At 35.3% G+C, this 27,230-nt stretch overlaps 1 protein-coding gene across 1 annotated transcript in view; it reads left to right on the forward strand.

Annotated features, from left to right (window-relative positions):
* The window catches only part of LOC149786364 (sacsin-like), a 61,828-nt gene extending 34,618 nt beyond the window's left edge, over window positions 1-27,210 (forward strand). The window contains exons 6-9 of the mRNA XM_089975926.1: window positions 2,562-2,675; window positions 11,668-11,815; window positions 16,596-18,170; window positions 27,083-27,210. Of these exons, the coding sequence (XP_089832052.1) occupies window positions 2,562-2,675; window positions 11,668-11,815; window positions 16,596-18,170; window positions 27,083-27,210 (1,965 nt within the window). The remainder of the gene's footprint in view (window positions 1-2,561; window positions 2,676-11,667; window positions 11,816-16,595; window positions 18,171-27,082) is intronic.
* The last annotated feature ends 20 nt before the right edge of the window (window positions 27,211-27,230 follow it).

Below are 27,230 nucleotides of genomic sequence, written 5' to 3' on the forward strand. Positions count from 1 at the left end.
TATATATGTATTAGAACTTTTTTAATTTGATTTGTTTGATAAAACCTTGTTAGCAAGATCAGCCAAAACAGCTTAAGGTAAACAAATGAAATTAGATAGGCATGTTTGTATTCATACTTAGATAAACAGAATATATTTTAAAGTTGTTACAGCAATTTTGTAGTTTTTTATACTTCTGAAGTTTTTTTACAATTACAAGCCTTGTTAGCAACATTAAGCAGAAGACACCCGAGGACATTAGTTCAAATCATTTCTTCCTCTAAGAAAAGATTGTTCATCAAAATGTTTGAATAAAAACAGCTGCAGGAAACTTGACATGTCAGGTTGAAGCTAGCATCACAATTGCAGATCGAGTGACCTTGACCCATGACTTTTAAATCAATGGGGAGTTGCCATCACTCAAGTGTAAACCATCTGCAGACAGTAATGTTTGATGAAATTTGGGTGCAAGAAACATCAATTGCCATGTGAAAATCCAGATTGCAGTTTTGGTTCCAGTTTCTTTGACCAGACCTTCAGATATCTGTGGAGTTCTTCCTCAACTCAAGAGTCAGCACTCACATGAAAATCAATCAATTTCTGGACAGATGGACAGAAAATCAATACTAATATTAACTCCCTTGATTTTTATATAAGTAGAATAAAATGAAAGTATTTTTTATGTGTATTAGATCTCATAAGCCATTGTGTTATGAGCAGTCACAAGAAACTGAGCTTGTTAGAGAAAATTTTATTATATCACTGTATGTCTTGTATCATTAGTAAACACATCCTATTATATTGCTGCATGTTTGTACCATTAGTAAATTGTTAAAACTCACTAAGTACCAGAAAGAAGCAAAACAAAAAGTTTTGTAAAATTAACAAATGATTTAATTATTAAAGTTATAATTAAAAATGCAACAGGAACTTACAGTATTATGAAGTGAATCCAAAATAATCCTGATAAAGTTCTATAAAAGACCAAAAGAATGAAAAGTTCTGTATAAATTTCAAAACCAAAAATATACTGGTCTTCCTAGAATCATGATATTTTCAAGATGGCGTTGTCCAGAACTCCTTTGAATAATTCACAACAGTTCCAGAATAACATTATAGTCCAAAAAGTAGCACTTTCTATTTCCACTGAACAGTCCAAACCAACGTTTTCCTCTCAAATACTATCTAAGTACAACATAAAACATGTCTGCAGACATACAACAGAAACACAAATAATAAGAATGACTCCAAAACAATAATGAATCTGATTAATCAGTTCTCTCCTTGTTTGCACCTTCTATTATGACTATATTTCACAACATACCCACTGTGATAGATCTTACTACACAGTTTATCTTGAATTTGCCTTTTCCTGTGATCTAGCCCAACCAATGGGAAGTTACTGACTTCTTCTAGAACCATTCAAACCCCATCAACCAATGAGAAATTAACCCAAAGTCATCATTAAGTCTTATTATTCAGATTATCATTAGTAATTGTCAACACAAACATAAGCATATATTTATAGATCCTATGTAATTTGTATGCTTTTAATAATCCTACAACAGGCTATTATGGCATAGGCAAAATCTAACTGAACATAATGAGAAATTACTACAACTTACAGTCATGAATACAAATTACAATAATTAGATAAAATCATGTACCAGGAGTTACAAAAATATATAGATATACATTATAACAAAGTACAGCTTATTAAATGGCTGCCTCTCCTGTATCAATAGTAAATACAGCTTATTTATTATATCAATGCATGCCCTGTACCAATAGTAAATATAGCTTATTATATCGCTGCATGTCCTGTACCAATAGTAAATATAGCTTATTATATCACTGCATGTCCTGTACCAATAGTAAATACAGCTTATTATATCACTGCATGTCCTGTACCAATAGTAAATACAGCTTATTATATCACTGCATGTCCTGTACCAATAGTAAATATAGCTTATTATATCACTGCATGTCCTGTACCAATAGTAAATACACCTTATTATATTGCTGCATGTCCTGTACCGTTAGTAAATGCAGCTTATTAAATGGTTGCCTCTCCTGTATCAATAGTAAATACAGCTTATTATATCACTGCATGTCCTGTACCAATAGTAAATACAGCTTATTATATCACTGCATGTCCTGTATCAATAGTAAATACAGCTTATTATATCACTGCATGTCCTGTACCAATAGTAAATACATCTTATTATATTGCTGCCTGTCCTGTACCGTTAGTAAATGCAGCTTATTAAATGGTTGCCTCTCCTGTACCAATAGTAAATACAGCTTATTATATCACTGCATGTCCTGTACCAATAGTAAATACATCTTATTATATTGCTGCCTGTCCTGTACCGTTAGTAAATGCAGCTTATTAAATGGTTGCCTCTCCTGTACCAATAGTAAATACAGCTTATTATATCACTGCATGTCCTGTACCAATAGTAAATACATCTTATTATATTGCTGCCTGTCCTGTACCATTAGTAAATGCAGCTTATTAAATGGTTGCCTCTCCTGTATCAATAGTAAATACAGCTTATCTCATTTATTTTCAACTCCAGGAACTGTTGCAGAATGCTGAAGATGCTGGGGCAACAAAGGTTAAAATGCTTCTTTCTGGAAAACACTGCAACCAAGAACTCAGTGCTGAGAGACCTTACAAGAAATTTTTCAAGGTGTGTATGTATGCATGAATTAATGGATGGATACCCTCCCACCTGCATGAGTATGATATTACAATGTGCATAAGAGGGTTGGGTGAGATGTATACCATCACACCTGTGTGAGTATGATATCACAATGTGCATAAGATGGATAGGTGAGATGGATACCATCACACGTGTGTGAGCATGATATTACAATGTGCATAAGATGGTTGGTTGAGATGGATACCATCACACCTGTGTATGATATTACAATGTGCATCAGATGGATAGATGAGATGGATAACAATACACCCGTGTGAGTATGATATTACAATGTACATAAGATGGATGTGTGAGATAGATACCAACACAACCGTGTGAGTATGATATTACAATGTGCATAAAATGGATAGGTGAGATAGATACCAATACACCTGTGTGAGTATGATATCACAATGTGCATAAGATGGATAGGTGAGATGGATACAATCACACCTGTGTGAGCATGATATTACAATGTGCATAAGATAGATGGGTGAGATGGATACCAATACACCTGTGTGAGTATGATATTACAATGTGCATAAGATAGGTGAGATGGATACCATCACACCTGTGTGAGTATGATATCACAATGTGCATAAGATGGATAGGTGAGATGGATACCATCACACCTGTGTGATTATGATATTACAATGTTCATAAGATGGATGGGTGAGATGGATACCAATACACCTGTGTGAGTATGATATTACAATGTGCATAAAATAGATAGGTGAGATGGATACCATCACACCTGTGTGAGTATGATATTACAATGTGCATAAGATAGATAGGTGAGATGGATACCATCACACCTGTGTATGATATTACAATGTGCATAAAATAGATAGGTGAGATGGATACCATCACACCTGTGTGAGTATGATATTACAATGTGCTTGTGATAGAAAGGTGAGATGGATACCATCACACCTGTGTGAGTATGATACTACAATGTGCATAAAATGGATAGGTGAGATGGATGCCATCACACCTGTGTGAGTATGATATTACAATGTGCATAAGATAGATGGGTGAGATGGATACCATCACACCTGTGTGAGTATGATATTACAGTGTGCATAAGATGGATGTGTGAGATAGATACTCTCCTCCTAATGTAAAAATGCAGGACTTGAAAATTGATGCTAGCAAGCTAGCATTTTGCTGCTTGCAGTTCTGATATGCCATTTGCTAGGTGAAAAACATTGAACAAGAAGATCTTTCCTAGCAATATTTTTATTTCAAAATATTAAATTTATGAATTGACATTGAAATAGGCTGATTTCTCCATTTAAAATATTAAAAATTTCAAAATGCTGCTGTTACTGAAAAGTTCACTTTGAGCCATAAAATGTGATATTACACTGTGCATCAGATGGATTGGTGGAATTGATAACCTCCAGCTGTTTAAATGTGATACTACACGGTGAATTAGATGGATGGGTGGGAATGATACCCTCCACCTGTGTAAATATGATATTACACTGTGCATCAGATGGATGGGTGGAATGGATAACTTCCACCTGTGTAAATGTGACATTACACTGTGCATTAGATGGATGGGTGAGATGGATACCCTCCACCTGTGTAAATGTGATATTACACTGTGCATCAGATTGATGTGTGGGATGGATAACCTCCAGTTGTTTAAATGTGATATTACACTGTACATTAGATGGATTGATGGGATGGATAACCTCCAGTTGTTTAAATGTGATATTACATTGTGCATTAGATGGATGTGTGGGATGGATAACCTCCACCTGTGTAGATGTGATATTACACTGTGCATCAGATGGAGGGGTGGGATAGATACCCACTACCTTTGTAATTGTGATATTACACCCTCTATGTGTGGAAATGTGATATTACACTGTGCATTAGATGGATGGAGGGATGCATACCCTCTGCCTGTGTAAATGTGATATTACACTGTGGGAAGGATACCCTCCACCTGTGTAAATTTGATATTACACTGTGCATCAGATGGATGTGTGGGATTGCTAACCTTCAGCTGTTTAAATGTGATATTACACTGTGGATTAGATGGATGGGTGGGAAGGATATCCTCCACCTGTGTAAATGTCATATTACACTGTGCATCAGATGGATGGGTGGGATGGGTAACCTCCACCTGTATAAATGTGATATTACTGTGCATCAGTTGAATGGGTGGGAAGGATACCCTCCGCCTGTGTAAATGTGATATTACACTGTGCATCAGATTGATGTGTGGGATGGATAACCTTCAGCTGTTTAAATGTGACATTACACTGTGGATTAGATGGATTGGTGGGAAGGATACCCTCCACCTGTGTAAATGTCATATTACACAGTCCATCAGATGGATGGAGGGATGAATACCCTCCACGTGTGTAAATGTGGTATTAGGCTGTGCATTAGATGGATTGGTGGGTTGGATAACCTCCACCTGTGTAAATGTGATATTACACTGTACCAAATGGATAGGTGTCTATGGATACACTCCACCTTTGTAAATTTGATCTAATGTTGTTACAACTCTATGATCTTAAACTAAGTAAAAGAAAAGAGTGAAAACCACCAATTTTTTTAAAATTCAACAAACGTTTTCCCTATAATACAAAATTATAATTTAAAGAGAACTTAGAGCATTGTGAATTAAATCCCAAATTGTCCTAAAAGTTTTATCCAATTGAATTCTGGTGGTGTTCCAAATAAATTCCAATATTGAATGCATTGATGTGCCTGTAGTCTCAAATAAGACAATAATATCATCCAAAAGGTCCTTGAATGAATTCAGAATAATTCCAAAATAATGATTCAAAAATATTAATGAGCATGTTTTGATGAGGAATTGAAATAGATAAATCCACCCAAATTAAAAACTGAACACATCAACAAGACCAATTCCACTTTTGATGTTAAGGTATGAAGATTGAAATTCTTCAAGTAAACAATATTCATTGATATAAAAAGGTAAGACATGATAGCAGAGCCAGAATGTAAGGTCCAACTCCTTTCTTAAACATTAAAAGTTGTCAACAAGTTTAGGAATTTCCAAGTGAAAAACTAATGTCCTAGGCTCAGATTCAAATAAACATGTTTACCTTTAATAATAATTATTTGAATATTTAATCTGTGATTGTAGAGAATACTAGCTAGCTATTATGTTGCATATAAAGTAAATGTCACTAGCGAGGTAGACCATTAGCTTGATTTTGGACTAAGGTCAATTAGTCATGGAGAAAAGCGAACAAACAATACAGATTACATATACACAACAATGTATATCAAATAGATGAGTGGGATGGATACCTTCCACCAGTGTAAATGTAATATTACACTTTGCATCAGATGGATGGGTGGGATGGATACCAGTCACCCATGTAAATATAATATTACATTGTGCATCAGATCGATGGGTGGGATGGATACCAGTCACCCGTGTAAATGTAATATTACACTTTGCATCAGATGGATGGGTGGGATGGATACACACCACCTGTGTAAATGAGATATTACACTGTGCATTGGATGAATGGATTGGGATGACACTATACCCTCCACTTTTGTAAATGTGACATTATACTATGGCCTTAGGATACAAAAAACCTGAGCAACAAGGCTTAGATTATGGTTTCCTACAGGGCCACATGGCAACCAACCTTTTCATAACAAAACTTGATAGGTAAAATTTTATTGTAAAGGGGACAGGAACTGGAAATTGGTCTTGAAATCATTAATGATTTGTGCATGAAGGAAACATTTTGATGATAGCACCTGATTTCATGAAAGTTGGATGGGTTTAAATCTGTAAAAACTGCAACGGTGACCAAGTGGTAAGGGCATTTACTTCAGATGCGGGAGGTCATGGGTTCGAACCCAGCCAAGTCATGTCAAAGACTTATAAAAATGATACTAGCAGCTGCTTAATGCTTGGTGCTCAGCATTAAGAGGTTAGTGTTGGGACTGGTCGGCCTGGTGTCAGGATAATGTGACTGGGTGGGACATCATGCTACATGTCAGGCATGATGCCCCAGTGCTAGACATCACTTTAAACTGTCACACTGCTGACATCATAACAATATGACAGAAAAATTGTTAAAGCTACATTAAAAATCCCAACTACACACTTAAGTCTGTGAAAAATTACATTTTTAAGCATTTCTAAAATGTACATAGTTTTCATCGGCATGAGTCAAAGACAAGGAAATTTAGATGGGATAATACTGTGTTTCCTCAGGAGCAAAGACAAGATGCCAGTGTCATAATTTTAGTAGACTCAAAATGAGCCTTAAATTGCAGACGTTTGGAACAACAGCAAGCAGTATGAAAATATGATTGTAATTGTTAAATCAGGATATTGACTTGTCCGTGTTTTCTCCTGATCTGGGTTTTCATATTTTTGAATCAGTGGAGTTGGTCATGGAACCAGACTGACTATACCCGGATGCATTAATCTCTCTCTGTCTTGTATGAATTATAAGATTATCAAAAAAAAGTAAAAGAACAAAGAAAACATATTGAAGGTTAAATGGTCAATAATCCTTTTAAAACGTTCAGTACAGAAGTATAAAAAAGAATATTCAGATTTGTAGCCATTGTGCCACTTCAGAGCCACCAAGAAGGATAGGTAGGGGCAAAAATCAATAATAAAGGCAAGAGTTATATTTAATGGAAATAGTATATTAATTTGAGTATTGTAAAAATGAATAAAGATTGTTTTGAGTTGAGAGATCTAGCAAGAAGCCATTGACCTTTATGAAGTATGGAACTGCAGTTTATGGAATTGTGCTGGATAGCATTAAGATGTACATGTACTCTATGAACATGTTTGTTTAACATAATCAATGTTGCCTTCACTGCAGTCTAAGTGCATGTATTTGAACTCTTCAAATGTATGTTTACCTATAGTTCAATCCACACAGCATTGCAAATGATGTCTGAATCTGTTTCTCATTGAATTTTCATGTCAGCCTCTTGAAATGTAGCTAAAATTACTGCAATGGTTTTGTGCACAAATGATTTAAACATAATTTATATTGACATATGGTGACCATCATTCATTTGATACATGCTGAATACAACCAGACTGTGCACATGTAAATCATTGTTTGCCCTGAGTCCATATTTGATTCGGCAAAGAAATCAAAGGGAGACAACTATATTAAGGCTGAATGTAGCTGAATAGGAAAGCTGATCACTCCTTAAACAAACTGACTCGTCCAAAGATCATGGCACATTGAAAAATTTGATGTAAACAGACTACCATGTTTTAACATGTATTTAATAAGATTTGTTATGCTCTATGATGGTTCAAACAGTGTTGAAATACTTTGTGTGTGCAATGAATTAGTTACATTTAGCTACATTTAATGATGCTAGTCTGAAAATTCTCTGAGATACAGATGTGGATATCATTCATGATGATGTGCAGAATGAACTACAACTCATAAAGCAGTTATATATTTTATTACACCTTGTTGAAAATTGGCCTAACTGATGGAAAATATTGACAGTTATTGAGAAGGCCTGATTTGGGTTAGTGGGTCTAGCAGTCTTAAGCAGGCCTCCTATTGCTTCCATATAGAGTTGTCACAGAAGTTGTCCCAAGGCCAGGAGGTAGGCAGGTTTTTGTCCCTGGTTGCACTACCCCACTTGGTCAATCAAGCCTCCTGCACTGGACTCTGGCTTTTACAGGTTGGGATGTTGGCAGTAGCCTGAGTCCACATTTCTATTAAGTCTTTAGATCTTTTGAATTCAAGGCTTGTATCCTAGCTACCATTGCCTCCTATGCTGATCTTTTTGCAACTGCCTCCTTCAACAGGTTGAAGGATGAATCTCTGTCTCTGGTATTTTTACAGAGACTGTTGAATGTTGTCACCAAGGCATCAATACACATGCTTTTGATGTCAGTGGCACTCACTTTAGAACTTCTTTACCTCTGTAGAGATTCTGCTGTGAGTAAATCTAAGATCTTACCAAATCACAGCAAGAACCATTTGAGGGTGGCAAATATGTTTGGCTGCTTTATACCTCAGTGACCTCATCCTCATGAATCCTCATCCTAAGCATTTTAAGCAGGAACCTCAGCAGAACCTTCAATCCCAATTTAAAATTCCTTTTCAGAGATCTTTCTCAGAATGGCAAGGGTCCAGAAATGTCATTGTTGTAAGACAACGAATCCCTTCTACTTTCCCAAAGAAGGAGGCATTGGCCTTAGGAGTCGCACCTTCTCTTGACAAGTCCTCCTATTCCTGATTTTGTAGTAGATGCTAGACCTGGCCTTTTCTCAGAGACTTGTTTAGACTTCACAGATGTTGCAAGAGATCTTTCAGCAGTTGAAGAGGATTAATGATTTTGCTGCAGGGACCCTTTATCTCTATTGAGGACTCCTTTTGGTTTCATCACAACAAAGTGAAATTCCATAGAGATGACTTGTACACTTTTATGAGGAAAGTTGTAGCAGAGAGGGTGACAGACATTCAAAGTCTGGGATTTTATTCCAGGATCTTCCTGATTTAAAAAAAAAAGTTGAAGAGTTTCAACTCATTATCAGTCTTCCACAATTAAACAATTTCATTAGGATGAACACTTCAAGATGGAGGTCCCCACCTGAATCGGGAATGCCATCAAGTTAAACAACTGGCTGGTCTCCAAAGACCCCCAGAATGCCAGATAGGTACCTTTACATCCCCATTTTCCAATCTCATAATAAATTATTGTTTTTTTCAGGGCCAGGAGATTTTTAAATTGTTTGCTAATCTCTTTGGTCTAGCTTCTGTTCCTGAACCTACATAGAGCACAGCAATGGGCATAATGGCAGCACAGTTAAGATCCTTAGGAACCCCGTCATCCAGTCCTTCAGTGACTGGGTCATGCACATCTTCAGATTTACCTATCTGAGGAACCTGATACTCTGTTAGGAGATAGTGACATGTCTTAATCATCAGGCAGGAAAATTCAGATCTGATCCATTCTGAGAGTTTCATATGTGGATGAATTTCCTCACCTGTCAAGTGTCACTTTGTGTTACAGATAGAGTACTTTTGCAGTTTGCAGAGTAAGGGAGATTTTTCCCTTCATATCCACAATCTAAAGTGTGGACTTTTTCTATTACTGTAAGTTGGTGTCAACTGCACATTGTTTTTATCATTATTCCTGACTAAGCTTTGCAGAGTATTTCCTTAAAAATGTACATATACATTCATTCCAAGGTCTGGTTAATGTTTAATTGGTCCTAAATGAAAATAATGCTGATTGGACATCCAATATGGTCAACGTAGTAACCATTTATAAATTCATGTTATGGCTACTGCTCTTGATGGGGTTTTAAATAAAAGGCTTTTTTATAATGTTTAGTTGGTCTTGTGCTGGTCTGATGGTATGGCCATCACTGAAGCCATCTTAATTTTTTTAAAATTGCTACTCCTTTTGATGTGAAAGTCATAAACATGATATAGTTTTCACCAAAACAATATATGTAGCTATAGTCATCTTGAAAAGTTTATTATTGCAGCTCCTCTGGAATGGATGAACATATCATGGAGTTTTTCACTAAAAGACATTTTATAATGTTTAGTTCATACTAGATGAATATAGTGCTAATATGACATACAGAGTGGCCATCACAGCAACCATCTCGAAATCTTTGTACTTCTAAATGAAAAATCATATCAACATGGGTATTACATAACATGACTTCTTATGATGTCTAGTTGGTCTTGAATAAAAATTGTACTGGTCTGGCATTCCAATATTAACACAACATAGCCCATCTTGAAAATCTTACAATTGCTACTCATCCTGGGTGAAAGGTCATAACCACATTAGGTTTGCACCAGAAGACTTCTTATAATATCTTGTTGGTACTATTGAAAATGATATTGTTCTGATATCTAATATGTCCACCATAGCAGCCATCTTGAAAAGCTTGTTATCACTAGTCCCTAATGGTAATTCATTTTGAGATGGGATTTTCACCAAAAGAATAATCATGATACTTGCCATAGTTCTAAATGGTACCAGTCTGACCTTGAATGTTGCTGCCACAACAGCCATCTTGAAAATCTGGTTATCACAACACATTCTGAAAGGAAGGCCATATGAACATGAGCTTTTCACTAGAAGATTTCTTATGGTGTGTAGATGGTTTTAAATGAAAATGATACTGATATCATATTCATTATGGCCACCATGGTGACCATCTTAAAAATCTTATTATTGCTGCTTCTTCAGAATGATGGTCATAGCAACAAAGAGTTTGCACCAAATGACCTCTTACAGTATAATTTGATGGTCCTAAATGCAAATAGTGCCAATCTTTTGTCAAATATGGCTGCCATGATGACCATCTTAAAAATGTTGTTATTGCTACATTTTCTGTATTTATGGTCATTGAGACATGGGGTTTTCACCAAGCATTCTTAGACTAGTGATATCTACAGTTCCTAAATGAAAATAGCGCCTATCTTATATCCAATATGGCCAATACGACTGATGAGTTGAAAATCTTACCATTGAAGAACATAAGAGATATTTTCAACACTCACCAGTTTTAAAAAATTGTTGTTTCTTTAATTCCTGGGCATTATATTTAGACAGTATGGTTTGCTTTACCTTTAATGCCACACAGTTTTCCATAAATTGATAAGGTGATTTTTACTGGCAGATGAGATGAGGTGGTGTCTTAAATCCTTTTGATGATAAGATGATGTCATGTTTGACACATGGACATTTTTACTGGTAAATTAAAACAATCCTCTGCATCAGCCTCTAGTACTAAATTAATGTTCAGTTATATTTCAGTATATTCTTAACTTGAATAATTGCAGAAATGTTGTCTATAAATGTTTGTACGTAAATGGTTTATAGTTTTACAAGTTTTACCAAAGTGCCTGTATGTCACCCTGAATGAATAAAGGGTATTATTATTATTATTGTTTTTGTTGTTATTGATGAAATCAAGTTTAAATTTTTTTAAATTCAACTTTAGGGACCAGGACTCTGTGTATACAATGATGCTGAATTTACTGAAAAGGACTGGAAAGGAATACGGATGTTGAACAGCAGTGTGAAAGAAAAGGACCCTATCAAAGTTGGCAGGTTTGGTCTTGGATTCAAGTCTATATATCATATAACAGGTATGTATTTGCAAAGATTTAAATATATCATGTAGGATTTCTTAATTTGCTCAGTCTTCTTTTCTCACAAATGTAAGTGAAATTTGGAATGCTTTGATTTGAAGTCTTTATGTTTATGCAAGTAGTCACTTGTTTGTTTTGACCGATCCAGTGGCCTAGTGGTTAGAGAGTCTGCCTCGGATGTGGGAGGTCATACCAAAGACATATCAAAATGGTACTAACAGCTGCCTTGCTAGGAGCTCAGCATTAAGAGGTTAGTGTTAGGACTGGTCGGCCTGTTGTCAGGATAATGTGGCTGGGTGGGACATGATGCTACATGCCTGCAGCATGATACCCCAGTGCTGGACATCACTATGAACAGTCACCCTGCAGAGATGATATGACTGATTTTTTAAAAAATCTACATTAAAAATCCAAATCCTACAGACACACTTGTTTGTTTTTAATAAGTCTATGATAGGTAGCTTAGAATATATTTCTTACTTTATTTGCAGATAAGAATTTTCTTTATTAACATTTGCATATGAAAAGCTCAAGCCAATAGAGTTTGAGGTACATAAACATCCATTATGGATGTTAAGTCACAAATTATATGTATTAGTGATTGTGGTTTATCAATTTAATGAAGCTACAAAAAAAGTTTTAATGCTGTCATTTTGCATCATCTAAATTTGAGAGACAACACTGTTGATATATAACTCACAGGATCACATAGCTAGAAGCTGATGTTTTTTAGGGCTACAAAAAATAATTCTCTTTGCCCCTCCTGTACATATTTTGTGAGTCAAATCCATCTTTATGGGGTAACACTTGTCATAAGTGATTGAGAATTGCACTTTGGAAAAATAAACAAGTTAAGATAGAGAGAGAGACAGACAGACAGACATAAAATAAAGACACAACTAGTGTAAAAAAATTACAGTTATTGAATAGAATATATAACAATAAATTGACAACTTACATTTTGTCCATCTTTGTGTAATAAAATCCTAAATGGTTGATATTGGAATCCACATGATATATCCATTTATTATATTATAGGTCACTTGTTGGTATAAAAAGGTAGTCCAGAACAACCCAGTTCACAATATCTGATAATATCTTAGTTCTATAATCATACAAAATAAACAAAGTTAAGTCTGCAGTTTTGTGGTTCATAGCATCCCACTGTTTAATGTCATCTGGTTCAACGCCCAAGAATTCATTGTTAGCATCTGAGTCACTGCATACAGTTTTCAAATCCTCCACCATTGTCTGGTAATCATGCATTGTTAGACTTGGATTCCTTGCCATTACTGTCAGCAGCAGGCACTTTGTGGAGACTTGGTACTGTGGACATTTACAATTACCCTACAGGATATCAAAATAAAAAAATAAATATTTTGCTGTCAACTGTAATACATAAATTAAGTTATAAAATGTGTAATGGAAGAAAATTAAATCCTTTTACAAGCCAGTGGGTGCATCTCAGGATATTTAGTCCTGAAAGCTGTTTTACTATAAACTCGCTTCATTCATCAACTCTAGATTTTTGTCAAGTTCATCCTCACATAATACTCCATAGATTTAGAAGAGTACTCATTTACAGTCAAATATCGTTAACAGTCACCTGTACACAGTGGTCACCTGGTTACAATGGCCATTCTAAATTCCTCCCAACAAATCTCCTATATAAATATACTGTGTTGTAAAGGTCATCAGCCTTCTGTGGTTCACAGTCAAGCAGGTGTTTTTAACAGTAAATTTCTAAGTTCCTTAAGCAGTCATTAGGGCAACAATCAATAGTGACCATTCTAAGTATGAAAATATATAAATGTCCTATGTGTAATGGTCACCTGCCTTTAATGGTCTGTAATCAGGTGTTTCTTACAATGGTTTCTCCCTGCCTTAAGCAGTCATTGGAGCATATCAACACTGACTTCTCTAATTATGCAAATTAAACTTTAGTTTGATGAGCGGGATGTTGTTTAGATAAAGGGATATCATGTGAACTGATGTAACAGCATTTCCTATCTTGCCTGTATGGTACTCCTAATACTCCCGTCACACTGTCAGTCTAACTCAAAGGTGTCTAGACCAACAAGTAGATTTCCACTTTTTTCCCTGAGATAATGTCAAAAACAAAGGTGGAGATCTACTTGTTAGTCTAAAAGGTGTCAGTCTGCTAGGTTTGAAAGGGAAATAGGTACAGGACAGGGTCAAAGCAATTTGTTTGCTGCATGGTAGTTGTTTATTGCAGCAGAAATGGAAGTCACTTTTTGTGTCAGTGTGACAGATATAACCAAAATAAGTTTGATACAGTATCTTAATATATTAGCCTGTGAAGTGAAGCTATTTCTAACGAAAAATATGAGTTATGTCCCTTTTCATTATGGTCGGGGCCAGTCAGTAATTTGAAACTTGTCTGTAAAATGCTGGTGAAGTTTTGGTTCATGAGTGACAAAAAAAGCCATATATGGCTTATTGTGATTCCATATTCATCATAGCCTCTCATATAAGCAAACTGTCTTTTGATGTTGGCAAGTTGAGCAATGTGTTACTTAGATGTTAATTTTAAGGCGTGAACTGCATGCAGCTGTTGAAATGCCATCTGGTAATTTGTACATGCTGGCCGAAGAGAGTCCTCTGGTTTACAGTAATAGTTTTATAGTAATATTGAAGCTGTCAATCAATAGTGAAATTAATGCTTTGTCAACAGTGCACAAAACAATCTAAGATCAGAGATTATTTAATTAGTGATGATTTAATTAATAGGATAGATTAAAGTGAACATGAGATGGTAATCTTGTATGGAATATACATTTTGGACAGTACAACATATATGGCCATATTATTTGTTGAATAGTGCATATAAAACAATCTTGATAAAATAGTAATAATAATAATAATAATAGTAATGACAATAATGATAATGTTAATAATAGTCATCGGTGATGCTATTTGGTTATTGGTATTTAAAAAACAAGTTTGAGAGATGAACCGATACAAGTGGTCACCTTTGTACATTTAGAACAATATTGCCTATTCTTGCGGGTGTCCACTATTGACAAGTTTGACTGTACATACGTTATGTACTATTATGCTGCTTGGTTTTAGATGTTTTCTGTTTGTACTTCCTTATTATTGATCATTGTATTTCTTATTCATAGATGGATGAGAAACTGTATACTTAAAGTCTGAATAATGAGAAACTGTACAGTTAAAGTCTCATTAATGAGAAAATGTAGAGTTAAAGACTGAATAATGAGAAATTGTACAGTTAAAGTCTCATTAATGAGAAAATGTTGAGTTAAAGACTGATTAATGAGAAATTGTACAGTTAAAGTCTCATTAATGAGAAAATGTAGAGTTAAAGACTGAATAATGAGAAATTGTACAGTTAAAGTCTCATTAATGAGAAAATGTCGAGTTAAAGACTGATTAATGAGAAACTGTACAGTTAAAGTCTCATTAATGAGAAAATGTAGAGTTAAAGACTGAATAATGAGAAATTGTACAGTTAAAGTCTCATTAATGAGAAAATGTCGAGTTAAAGACTGATTAATGAGAAACTGTACAGTTAAAGTCTCATTAATGAGAAAATGTAGAGTTAAAGACTGAATAATGAGAAATTGTACAGTTAAAGTCTCATTAATGAGAAAATGTAGAGTTAAAGTCTGAATAATGTTTCTGTTTTCTTCTTTCCTGTTCTATAATGGCACAGGATTAGGAAAGGCTATCACTTAGAAAGGAAATGACAGTGCTTGCTTTGAACTATGAATGGTTGGTTTGAAATTTAAAATATTTAAAAGAATTGAATCATTTTCTTTCATTTCTTAGCAATAGTGTACTTTTATTTAGCCTGATCTAGATAGGGATTCAAATCTCAATGGGTTTTGGAGAGAACTACAGTAAGCTACGTTTTTTCCTAAGATTTTCTGAACACTTGTCAGGTGAAGCTATTCTGTAAAAAGATTGTCTGTAACTGCTTTTTTTTAAAAGATGTTTTTTCTTTCTGGATTATCATTATTATTATTATTATTGCAGTATTATTATTTGCAAGTGATACACTGAGAATCTTAATTATAATATAAACAACTCCTAAAATCATAACCTTGATGAGCAGGACAAAAATATACTTTTTAGCTTGGAATAGTGGTTGAACAGATTGTTGTATTTTAAAGTTTTGGTTTCAGTCTCCTGTTCATTTATTTATTTTTATAACTTATGTAAACAGTTTGTAATTGAACATTTATTGTTGTCCAGTGGAGATGCCTATCAATGGTTTTGGTCTGGCTGGGCTAAGTCCACTTCAAAGCTTTTTGCCTAAAAGATACAAGTAAGCTCTAAAATTTGAACATACAGTAAAAAAAAAACTTGGATGTGTATGTATCAAATGGGACAAAATATAAATGTTGGGAGTGTTTTTAATCAACTTCAGATATGTTAGTGGAATTTTTGCTTGATTTTACATAAAATATATTGTTACAAATTTATATGTCCAAAATATAAGATATTTGATTCTTGTATCTGTAGATTTACACATAATAGCTGCACTGCTTAATTGTTCTCGGTATATTGACCTGCAGAGGTACTGTGATAGAAAAAGGAAAACCACAAATGTCAAATGCCAACATAGGACAGTTGCTTGTAAACAGTTTGAACCAGTTTGATTAAGAGTGTAGAGACCAAAAGTCCATGGAAATATTTATAATGGTCACCAGGTTTATATTAAAGAACATGTTGTCTGCAATGTCACAGAATCTTTTCATGAATGTGTGATTTTGTTTTCTTTTGACAGACTATCCATGCATTATAAGTGGAGATCAGCTACTGTTACTTAACCCACATGAAACAGAAGACCAAGTTTGCAGCATAATGAAACTGCGTGACATGAAAAAATCTACACGAGTAGACTGTCTAGAGGCACTGAACAATGTGTTTGGATTCTCTTCTAGGGTATTAAAACAGAAGTATTACAAAGGAACATTATTTTGGTTTCCACTGCGTGACACGCCCACTGTTCTGTCTAATACAACATATACAACTGACAAGGTCCTGGATCTGTTCAAGTCTTTCCAGACAGAAGCTCACAGTATCCTCATATTTTTAAAAAGTCTGGCAAGCGTTGAGTTGTTTTGTACAGACTCGGGGACACATTTTGATCATGGAATGGTGAATCCTTTACTTGCAGTGAAGGTAGAGATGGATCCAGCCTCTCAGGACAGAAAGACAAAATTCATCCGAAAGGTTATAGAGTTAAATGGGGGCTGTTCTGAGAGAGACCTAACCAGCTGTAGGCATGTTTGTGTGAGCATAACAAAAGCTGGGGAAGAGAAAGAACCAAAGACAACTAAAGTTGATTGGATAGTGGGGGATTTCTACAAAGGTGGGGAAATGTCAGACACTCTAAAAAGGCTTGCAAGTGACAGATCACTCTCATATTGCCCATATGTAGGCGTTGCAATGTGTGAAAGTTTTAGTGATGGTTTTCAAAAAGGTGGCCATATTTTCTGCTTCATGCCACTACCACAGGAAACAAAAAGTTTGACTGGACTTCCGGTGCATGTTAATGGACTATTTGCACTGAGTCGGAATAGACGACATCTGAAGTGGTCATCAGCTGAACAGGAGTCTCAAGACCTTCACAAAGATACTGCTATCCAATGGAATGAGTGCCTCGTAGGAGAGATACTGCCCAGTGCCTATTGCTTGTTGATACAGGAGATGGTTAACCACTGTACTAATTTTGGAAATAAAAAGAACATGATTGAACTGGTCTATGCAGCACTTCCAGATATGGCAAAAGTTGATGAAAAATGGAGGAGTTTGGTTGAAAAAGTAAAGAAGAGTTTGTGGGAGTTAGACATTCTCTTTACAGAAAGTGATGGTGGAAAGTGGATTACTCCAAAAGATGCATTGTTTTCATCTTTTAACCATTATCCTTCCTTATCCAAAGAGTGCAAGGAAAATGTAAAGAAAACTCTTAAAATGTATGGTCAGAATTGGGTGGATGTTCCTCAGCATGTGGGAGGTTATTTCCTAGACAGGCCAGAAATCTTGGACTTGAGCCCAAAACATTTCTGTAAAATTCTCACAACCAGCCCCAAGTACCATGAGCTTAGTTTTGAGGAAAAGGTTTCAATACTGGAATTCCTTATGGCAGATAGTGATTACCATAAGCTGAAAGGACTTCACTTACTTCCACTACAAGATGGAAACTCTGTACCTTTTACAAGCAGGCAGGATTGCCATGAGAAAATCTTTTTGGACAAACCACATGTGATTGATCTGTTTCCTGGACTAGAAAAAAGGTTTCTTCATGTGAGAAAATTGCAACACCTCCTGGAACATTTTGTGAAGATGGTCAATTGTGGTAAGTGCTATTGTTATATATATATATATATATATATATATATATATATATATATATATATATATATATATATATATATATATATATATATATATATATATATATATCCTAAGTTTGATGCTCTGTCAAAATGTATTATCTTTTGTTATTGTCAGGGCGGAATGAGTTTTTAAAATTTTACATCCGGTACTATTATATTGGCTGAATGCATGGATGGAAGAGGTAGAACTTGAATTTAAAGGCAATGTGCTAATTTGCTGTCCCATGAATCCAGTGCCCTTTTATCATATGGATGAAATGAGGAGCAGGTTAAGGCAAAATGTGTGAATTAAGTTCATAAATATTATATTATACAATTGATAGAACTTGCAAACATTTTTAACTTTCAGAGCTTCTTATGTTTTTAGAGCTTCTTTTATGTTTCAAGGCGTGGGCACATGTGGGCCCTGTAGGACATGCACCCCACCTGCCTAGTGTGCACTTAATTGTGTACATACATGGATACATGTCTACTTCATTATCGTTTGTCTGAGCAAATGTGGGACTTTGCAGGAAGTCCCAGCAAATACAGAAAGAGGAAGAAGGGCTTATTTTTCCTTCTCATTCATACTGGATGATCACCTCTGTTCCCACATCCATGTGAATTGGTCCCATGCATAAGACTACAGCCCCAGTTTAGCAGGAGAATTCTGCTACTGCAGTGGTTCACAGATCACTTAAGGGCCAAGGATCCCTGATACATGTTATGTCAGCAGTGCTAGTGAGAGATCAATTCTTTGCCCCTCCCAATCTTTGAAAAACTCATGAGGGTGATTCGTGCCTCCAACTAAAGATGAGCAATGCCCTCTCAAGGTGGTGACCCGGTAACTGAGATTAGCAGCTTGAACCTTACTAAGATGGAAGAGTAATGAGCTGAGTTGGATCAACCTAATGTGGGCTCATCCATTACATCTTCATCAATGCGTTCAGCAGGGCTTCAAACACCAGCCAGAGTTTTGACAATTTGTCTCAGGACAGGGATTAGATCAAAACTTCACTGTTCTATATTACCATTTAGTCCCAATGGGGATAGGGTGTCAAGTTGTACTCACCTGACTAGAAAGAGAGGTTGGATTGACACCCCCCCCCCCATATGTTCCTTTTTAATCCTTATTGCATGTGGGGAAACGAATCTTCCTTTTCTTCAACTGGTACCATGAATGTGACTTCCTTGGTTTCAAGGTATCTTGGATGTGACAAAGCATGAATCTGTTCCATTTTCTATGAAAACAAAATTTAGGAGACCTGCCACTCACTTCCTCACCAATCAACAATCCAATTCACCTAGGAGGACTGCTTCTAGAATTTGTCCCATCATCTCCCATGAACAGCTTCAGAATGAGGCAACTTAATTTGAACATGTCAGTATTTTTAGAGAGATCATGAGAGGAACAGACCTGTCCTTCCTTGGGAGAATGCTCACTCTAATGAATTTTCATGATAGTAGACTAAGATGAATTCTCAGGGGAACAGGTGACAATGATCCTTGGTCCTCCATTGAGAGAGGAGGAAGTTTGGACATTTGATGAAACAGTGAATGAAGTATATAATTTTTTTCACACAGACTTGTGTCATAAGCCCTCTGGTTCTGAGGACAAGAAGGTTCTGTCTAGTTTGTGGAGTATTTCTTGGGCATCAACTCTCCAGATCTTTTGCTGCTCCCCCACTTCTTTAATGGTCTAAGAACTTACAGATATCTTTTCCTGGGGACTGGAGTGGGGTGTTGTATTGAATCCTTTGTTTTGGCTGCTGATGTCTTCCTCCAGATATGGAGTTAATTCTCCAGTTTGACCCCATAGCCCCTCCACAAGACAGTTGTGCATCACATGTGAGATACAAACTTGGCATGGGCATGTCTCCTTGTTAAAATCTAGGAGGCCTTGGAGTTGAAAGACTGAGCTTTAGTGACAGATGGTTCCTATGCCAGTCTTTTCGGTTGCCTCCTTCATTTTCTTGATGGAGGAATCATTGTCTACAGCAACATTGTGAAAAATTGTCTGCTATTAAGTTAACTTTTCCCTTTACATGTCTGATATTAATATTATATTCCTGCAACATCAAACTCTGCCTTAATAATCACTGGTGTTTGTTTTTCATCTTGTCGATGAAAATATGGGGGTTGTGATCACTAAACACAAAAATCAGAGAAGAAACTGAACCAGTATAGACTTAAAAGTGTTGTAATGCCAATATCAAAGCCAGACATTCCATCTCGATTGTGGAATAATTTCTCTGGTGCTTATTTAATTTCTTAGAAAAATAGCACACTGGATGGTCTACAGCAATTTTGTCTCCTTGAATCAATACCCCTCCCTCCCGAACATCACATGCATTAACAGACAGTTTGAATGATTGACTACAGTTTGGAGATGTAAGAAATTGTGCACTATTTAGTATGGCTTTTAACTTTTCAAAGCCTGACATTTTTCAGAGCAATGAAGCTTGGGTTTCTTGCTCAATAAATTTGTCAGGGGTTCAGCAATTATAGAAAAATTGGAACAAAATTAAATAAATATTTTAGTTCAGTTCTTTTCTTGTTGCTGCAAATTTGAAAGTTTCTAGTCCAGATTATTCATAATTTCCAAATTCCAAAGATTTGTTACTCCAAAGTCAATACAGTTTGATTGCATTCCATCACTTAAATCCTCACTGTGTGGGAAAGGTACAACTAAATTGCATGATTAACCTGGCTATCTCTATCAACATACTTATACTCCTTTAAGACATTTACATCCCAGGAGTACTATTATTGAAATTTAACTCCTTCATTTTCTTTTTAACTTTGTAAGGGCAAACTACCTAATCTGATGAAAACTGAAGAATGAGCAAGAGAGACAGAACTCTATCACCAAACTGAAAAATTATCTCCATTGTATTTTTATCATACCTTAATCATTTTTGACTGAGTAAAGTGCAGATTAGTTCTTGCAACCTCACAAACCCTTGAAAACTTTAATAATACTTAAAACTGGAAACATAATCGAGACAATTGATTTTGGTATCTTCATTAGAAAGAAGTTTCTCTTTTAGCAGCTTCAATGGTCCATGCACAGTGTGTCCAAAACCTAGTTCAAAGGGAATGAATCCTAATAATTCTGGAACTGACTTCCTAACAGCAAACAATAGCAAATGAATTCCTTTGGGAACTCGGTACTAATGATATGGAAAAATGGGAACCAGCCTGGAATGAGTAAACATAAAATAGAGTATATATAGGTTTGGCTGACCAGGATTGGTTAATAATGTAACTTATGTTTTAGAAACAATAATCTTTTGAGAGCTTATTTTAGTTGTAACTAAAAAAAAAGACATTGTTTTATTGATGGAATTTCAGTCCTTTAATAATCTTGAGTTTGGAACACTAATTAATAAAATTAGCTCCTGACTCTTTGGTGTGGAATTGAAAGCACAAGTTTCAAACACATGCAGGTCCAGAAAATGCCATGGCTAATATCCTTTCCTCAGCACAGAAACTGACATCCAGGTTTCATCTATACTGATAAATGTAGGTTTGATCATGAGCCCTCAAAAATTTGAAGTTATTGAATTTTTAATATCATGGTGTTTGCATAGGTTTACTATGGGAACTGAATTAGTACTGTGAGTCCTATAGACAGCCACAGCAATACAGTGATTCCACATATGCAGGTGCAATTAACTTTACTATAAATGCAATCATATAGTTCTATTTGTGGATAACAAGCAAAATTAATACCTTTTGTAAACCAGAGAGTGACTTTCAGAGGGATATTACACACATATTCAGATATATCAGCTGTTGCCAAGAAGGGGGAAAGGGAAAAGTGTGTAGATTTGACTATGTTAGGTGGAGTGTTTTGCACTTTGGCTTATAAATAAGCAATACATATATAAAATTTATACAATTTACCATTTATAGAGTAATTACAGTAAGCAATATGATATTTCCTAGTTCAAAGGGACTGAATTCTAATGATTCTAGAACTGACTTCCTAACAGCAAACAATAGCAAATGAATGCCTTCAGGACACATGGTACAAATGATGTGGAAAAATGGGAACCAGCCTGGAAATGGGTGAACATAAAATAGAGTATATATGGGTTTGGCTGACCAGGATTGGTTAATAATGTAAGTTGTGTTTTAGGAAAAAGAATCTTTTGAGAGCTTATCTTTGTTGTAAGTGAAACAAAATAGACACATTGTTTTATTGATGGAATTTCAGTCCTTTAACAGTCTTGAGTTTGGAACACTCATTACTAAAATTAGCACCTGACTCTTAGGCGCAGAATTGAAAGCACATGTTTCAAATACATGCAGGTCCAGAAAATGCCATGGCTCATATCCTTTTCTCAACAAAGAAGCTTACATCCAGATTTCATCTATACTGATAGGCAGAATACTTGAATTGTTAGATGCCTAATTCATACATAACTTACTGGAAAATTGCAGACTTAAAATTTCACCCTTAAATCACATTGGACAGATTTGGGGATGCCAAACTGAGTAAAAATCTTTATCAAAGCTTTTACTATTGTTTTAGTTTTAATATTCCTCAGAGGAATTGCCTCTGGGAATCTTGTAGATGCACACATTATGGTCAACAAATGTTGGTCACCTGACTTGGTCTCAGGTAAGGGACCGACACAATCTACCATTATTCTGCTAAATGATTTGTCAAATGCCGGAATAGATTGCAGATGATTCTTCAGTATCTTCTGATTGAGTTTTCCTACCATTGGACAAGTGTGGCAAGATCTGCAGTATTTACAAACGTCACTTGTAATTTTTGGCCAGCAGGAGTGATTAAAGACCTTGTGATAAGTCTTATTAATCCCTAAATGACCAGCCAAAGGAGTTTCATGGGCCAGACTAAGAATTTCCTGTCTGTAAATTTTTGGAACTACAATTTGATTGTTCACTGTCCACTCATCACCAGCAGGTATCTCTGGTGGACTCCGTTTTCTCATAAGAATCCAATTTTTCATGAAATAACAAACAGGTACTTCTGTTGTTTCAGTTTCACTAAAATGGCTATTTGAAACAAACAGGAGATCTCAGGGTCTTTTCCTGTCCGACGACAAGTGATTGTCTTTTGTGACCCTGATTACAATAAAGAGAACAAGTAGTTAAAAGGTGATCACTGTAATCAATAACCTTCAATTGATCAAAACAAGGAGTAAAAGTGACCTCATAAAAAGCCTGACCAATATATGTGTCAGCTAAATACTTTCCTGATCAACATCATTCTCAAGAGCTTTCTTTGCCATAGCTCAAATCTGCACAAGCTGGGTATAAAACAGGGGTTTCTTTTTCAATAGGATCTTCTTTCTGATCCAAACAAGGCTTGTCAATTACAAGTGGATTAACCACAACTTTATCTCCAGCCAGGTAATTGCCTAGTAATCAGTTAATACCCTCAATGGGTAAATGCGACACTGTTCTGCCTGTCATGGGTCCTGAGACTAAGTCTGATGGCAAATTTTTACAATGACAAAGTACCTGATAATACAATAATAGGGATAGGATTGGCTCAATCACCCATGAGTGATATAGAACCCTTTGACATGAATGGTTGATAATTCTCCATAAAAAAATCAGACAAGGGGTTTGTTTGACCCAAGAAATATACTGCTTTCAATACATGACCATAACATTGACATCTTAGAAATAAGAGCATTTGGAATATGTCTGTTTATGTTTCTGTTGCTTATTTTTCAGTTTTTCGCAATCAGAAATAACATGTCCTTTCTTCTTGCAATAGGTATAGATAGGAAGAGGTAAAGACTTCTGATCAATCTAATCAGAAAATTGGTTTCTAAAAGTTGTGCCAGACTGAGATTTAGAAGGGCTTATATTAGGCTGAAATATGTTTTTTGTCAGACAACTGCTGAGTGGAAGACTTTCTGTATAAACTAAATGAGCGAACGAATACTTGTCAGCAAACAAGCAGCATTTTTTAAAGTTTCGACCTTATTCTAATCAAGTTAAGTCTTAACATCACTATGGACACAATTCTTGAACTCTTCACATAATATGAGTTGTCTGAAATTTTTATAATCTTGATCAACTTTCTTGGCTAAGCACCACCTATCAAACATCTACTCTTTTTCTCTCGCACATTCAACTTGAGTTTGTCCAGCTTCTTTTTTATAGTTCCTGTATTTTGGTTGATAAGCATCAGGGACTAACTTGTAACCCTTTAAGATGCAATCCTTAACAAGATCTTAACAAGATCTTAGTCAGCACTTTCCTGTACTGACAGGGAAGCATAGATATCTCAGGCTTTGGCAAAAAGTGTACTTTGCAATAATAGAGTCCAATGCTCTCTTGGCCGTTCCACATTTTTTGCAATTTTTTCAAAATGAGTAGCATATTTATCTACTTATTTTCTCTAAAAGGGGGTACTAACCTAATAATCTTAGTAACATCAAGACTTGAAATTTGTATGTAAAGTGGGGATGTGCTTTTCACTTGCCAGCTCTAATTCTTTTAATGTCAATTGAAATTCTCTTTCTTACTTTTCTTTTTGCATTTGCATTTGCCTTGTCTTTCTCTCTCTCTTTCTCTCCTCTTTTTCCAATTGTATTTACATTTCTTTCTCTATTTTCTTTTTCTCCAATTGCATTTGCATCTCTCTTTCCTCTTACACCAATTGCTTTTCTTCTCTCTATAACTGCATTTGTCTCTCACTCTCTCTTCTTTCTGCAGCTGTATTGTCCTCTCTATTTTCTCTTTATCTATCTACATCTGTGTTTCTTGAAGTTCCAGCTTTCTTAATTCTGATTCCGTCTTGTATTTTAATTTTAATTCATTTACTTTTATGTTAGAGTCTGATACAGACTTACTAATCAAATCCAAAGCACTCTTATCCAGAGCATTCTTTTCCACCAAATATTGGACCAAAACATTTTGTATTTCTTGCTTCGTTAAAGAAGTCTTTGCCTCAGAAAGATCATATTTTCTGGCAAGCTGAAGCAATTTATTCTTTTTCAAGGAGTCTCACTGTTCCTGGATAGGATTTGAAATAAAGATTTCTACTTTAGATGACATTGTAAAAAGGTTGTTAGTTTCACTAAAGATTTCTAAATGTGAAATAATACCTGGGATTTATAACATTCTAAAACCAGGTAAATAAAAGTTTCAAAAACAAAGTTACGAGTCTATGCTCTTAAAATATGTAACAGAAAAGAGTGAAAGACAACAAACTTTGTAAAATTTAATTAATAATTTATTTCCCTGGAATAGAAAGTGAAAATGAAAAAAATAATGGTATTATGAATTAAATCCAAAAATAATCCAAGAAATATGGACACAAGTCCAAGTAAATAAAGTCTTAAATTAAATTCAGTAAAATCCCAGAATAAATCCAAAAACTGAAGACGATGATGTCTGCTGTAGCTTATAAAATGTTGATGTGTCAGCAGTCTTTTGTTGAATCACAGTATTGTACTTCCAGGTTTGAATTCACTATAAATTCCAGTGAACATCTCTAAGAATTTTATCACTTTTGTATTTCCAGAGAAACTAATCACTTGAGTTCAGTAATTTGAAGAAATAAAATTCATCCCAGAATGTGACTTGATTGCGCTAAGACTTAAAGCACGAATCAAACAATCCTTTCTGCTCCAAGATTATACAAATTCTCTACTTGACCTCAGGTCACAATTAGTATTTTCTATTTAAAAAAAAACATTACCTAATGGAAAATAACCTTCTAGAATGAACCTGATGTTTACAAAATAAAAACCATAACCCAGATTACACTCCGGAAATTCCAAAACATAGACCCAAATAAACACATTTTTTTCTTCTTCTAATAATGATCCTGATATTAAGCCCAAACAGAGAGAATAATTTAGCTATGTATTAGTTGTTTACACAGAATAAAATAAAAAAGTCAATCAGATCAAGCAGAAATGAACTTAATTTTGGACAAGGTCAAGTCCAACATACAATGTTACATTGTTTGGACCACTCCTCTTTTGATGATGTCACGAGAGCTGCCGTCTGGCAGTCTCATGTACCTTTTTCTACCTTTGACCTTTGTCACATCTAACTTACTCTTTTACTGTAAGAGAAGTATATTAGTTTTCTATATCATCAGCCTCATAACTAGTAAATTCAGCAATGCAGTAGTAGCAGGTAGTGCATTAAAATACATTAAGTCCATTGGTCATCTGGCCATCCTTTGGCACTGCTTGTTGTTACACTGCCTCCTAAACTACTTGAATGATTGCCATGAAACTTCACAGACTTTCATATTCATCACATGTTCTACATGGTCCTTAATGAAAATAGAGTCAAAAAGCAAATAGCTGGTAAATTTGCAGGTGGAAAATATCCCCACCATATGACAAGATTTTGTCCTCCCATTAGAGTGAACCAGAAAAATTACTGAACACTTGTTTCCTTTAGGGACAACCCATGGACACTTACCCATGTGTACTTGCCATTCATTTGTTTCCGGTCACAGCGCTGTAATTTCTATGTTGCTTATGTCAAAGATTTGTCATCAGTTAAAACTTGAATTTACTAAATTTCTTTTGTAAACATTTGTACTATTCAACCTTTTTTCTCTATTAATTTAGGCTCTCTTGAGAACTATTAGTATTTGTTACATTCATGTTGTTTACAGCATGGGATTTTATTCTACTTTTTTCTCCCTTCACAAGGCTTTAGCAATTCAAATTTTACTTTTGCAGGTATTTTGTCTAACTTTCTCAGTTATTGCATAAATTGAAAGTTATTCTCTCGTGATGATTCATTTTATTGTTCTTGATGAATCACTATATGTCATGCTACCTGTTATTATGAATTGTTTTATTTTTATACTTACTTATTTCATCCATATCATGTGCTCAGTTATCAAACACAGGTTTTTTGTCAATGTTAGCCTCGGATAGGTTTCTCATCGATGAACATGAATTTGGTACAGAACAGGAGGATGTTGTATCCCCTCCCTCTGGGTTCCCTGCCCCCTCATACCTGTCCATTAAGGCAGTGGAGGAGGATGAGAGCTGATCTTTCAATAAAGTCGTAAA

The sequence above is a fragment of the Sinohyriopsis cumingii genome, chromosome 12 (assembly GCF_028554795.1).
Source record: "Sinohyriopsis cumingii isolate HCF-2022 chromosome 12, ASM2855479v2, whole genome shotgun sequence".
Taxonomy (NCBI): Eukaryota; Metazoa; Mollusca; class Bivalvia; order Unionida; family Unionidae; genus Sinohyriopsis; species Sinohyriopsis cumingii.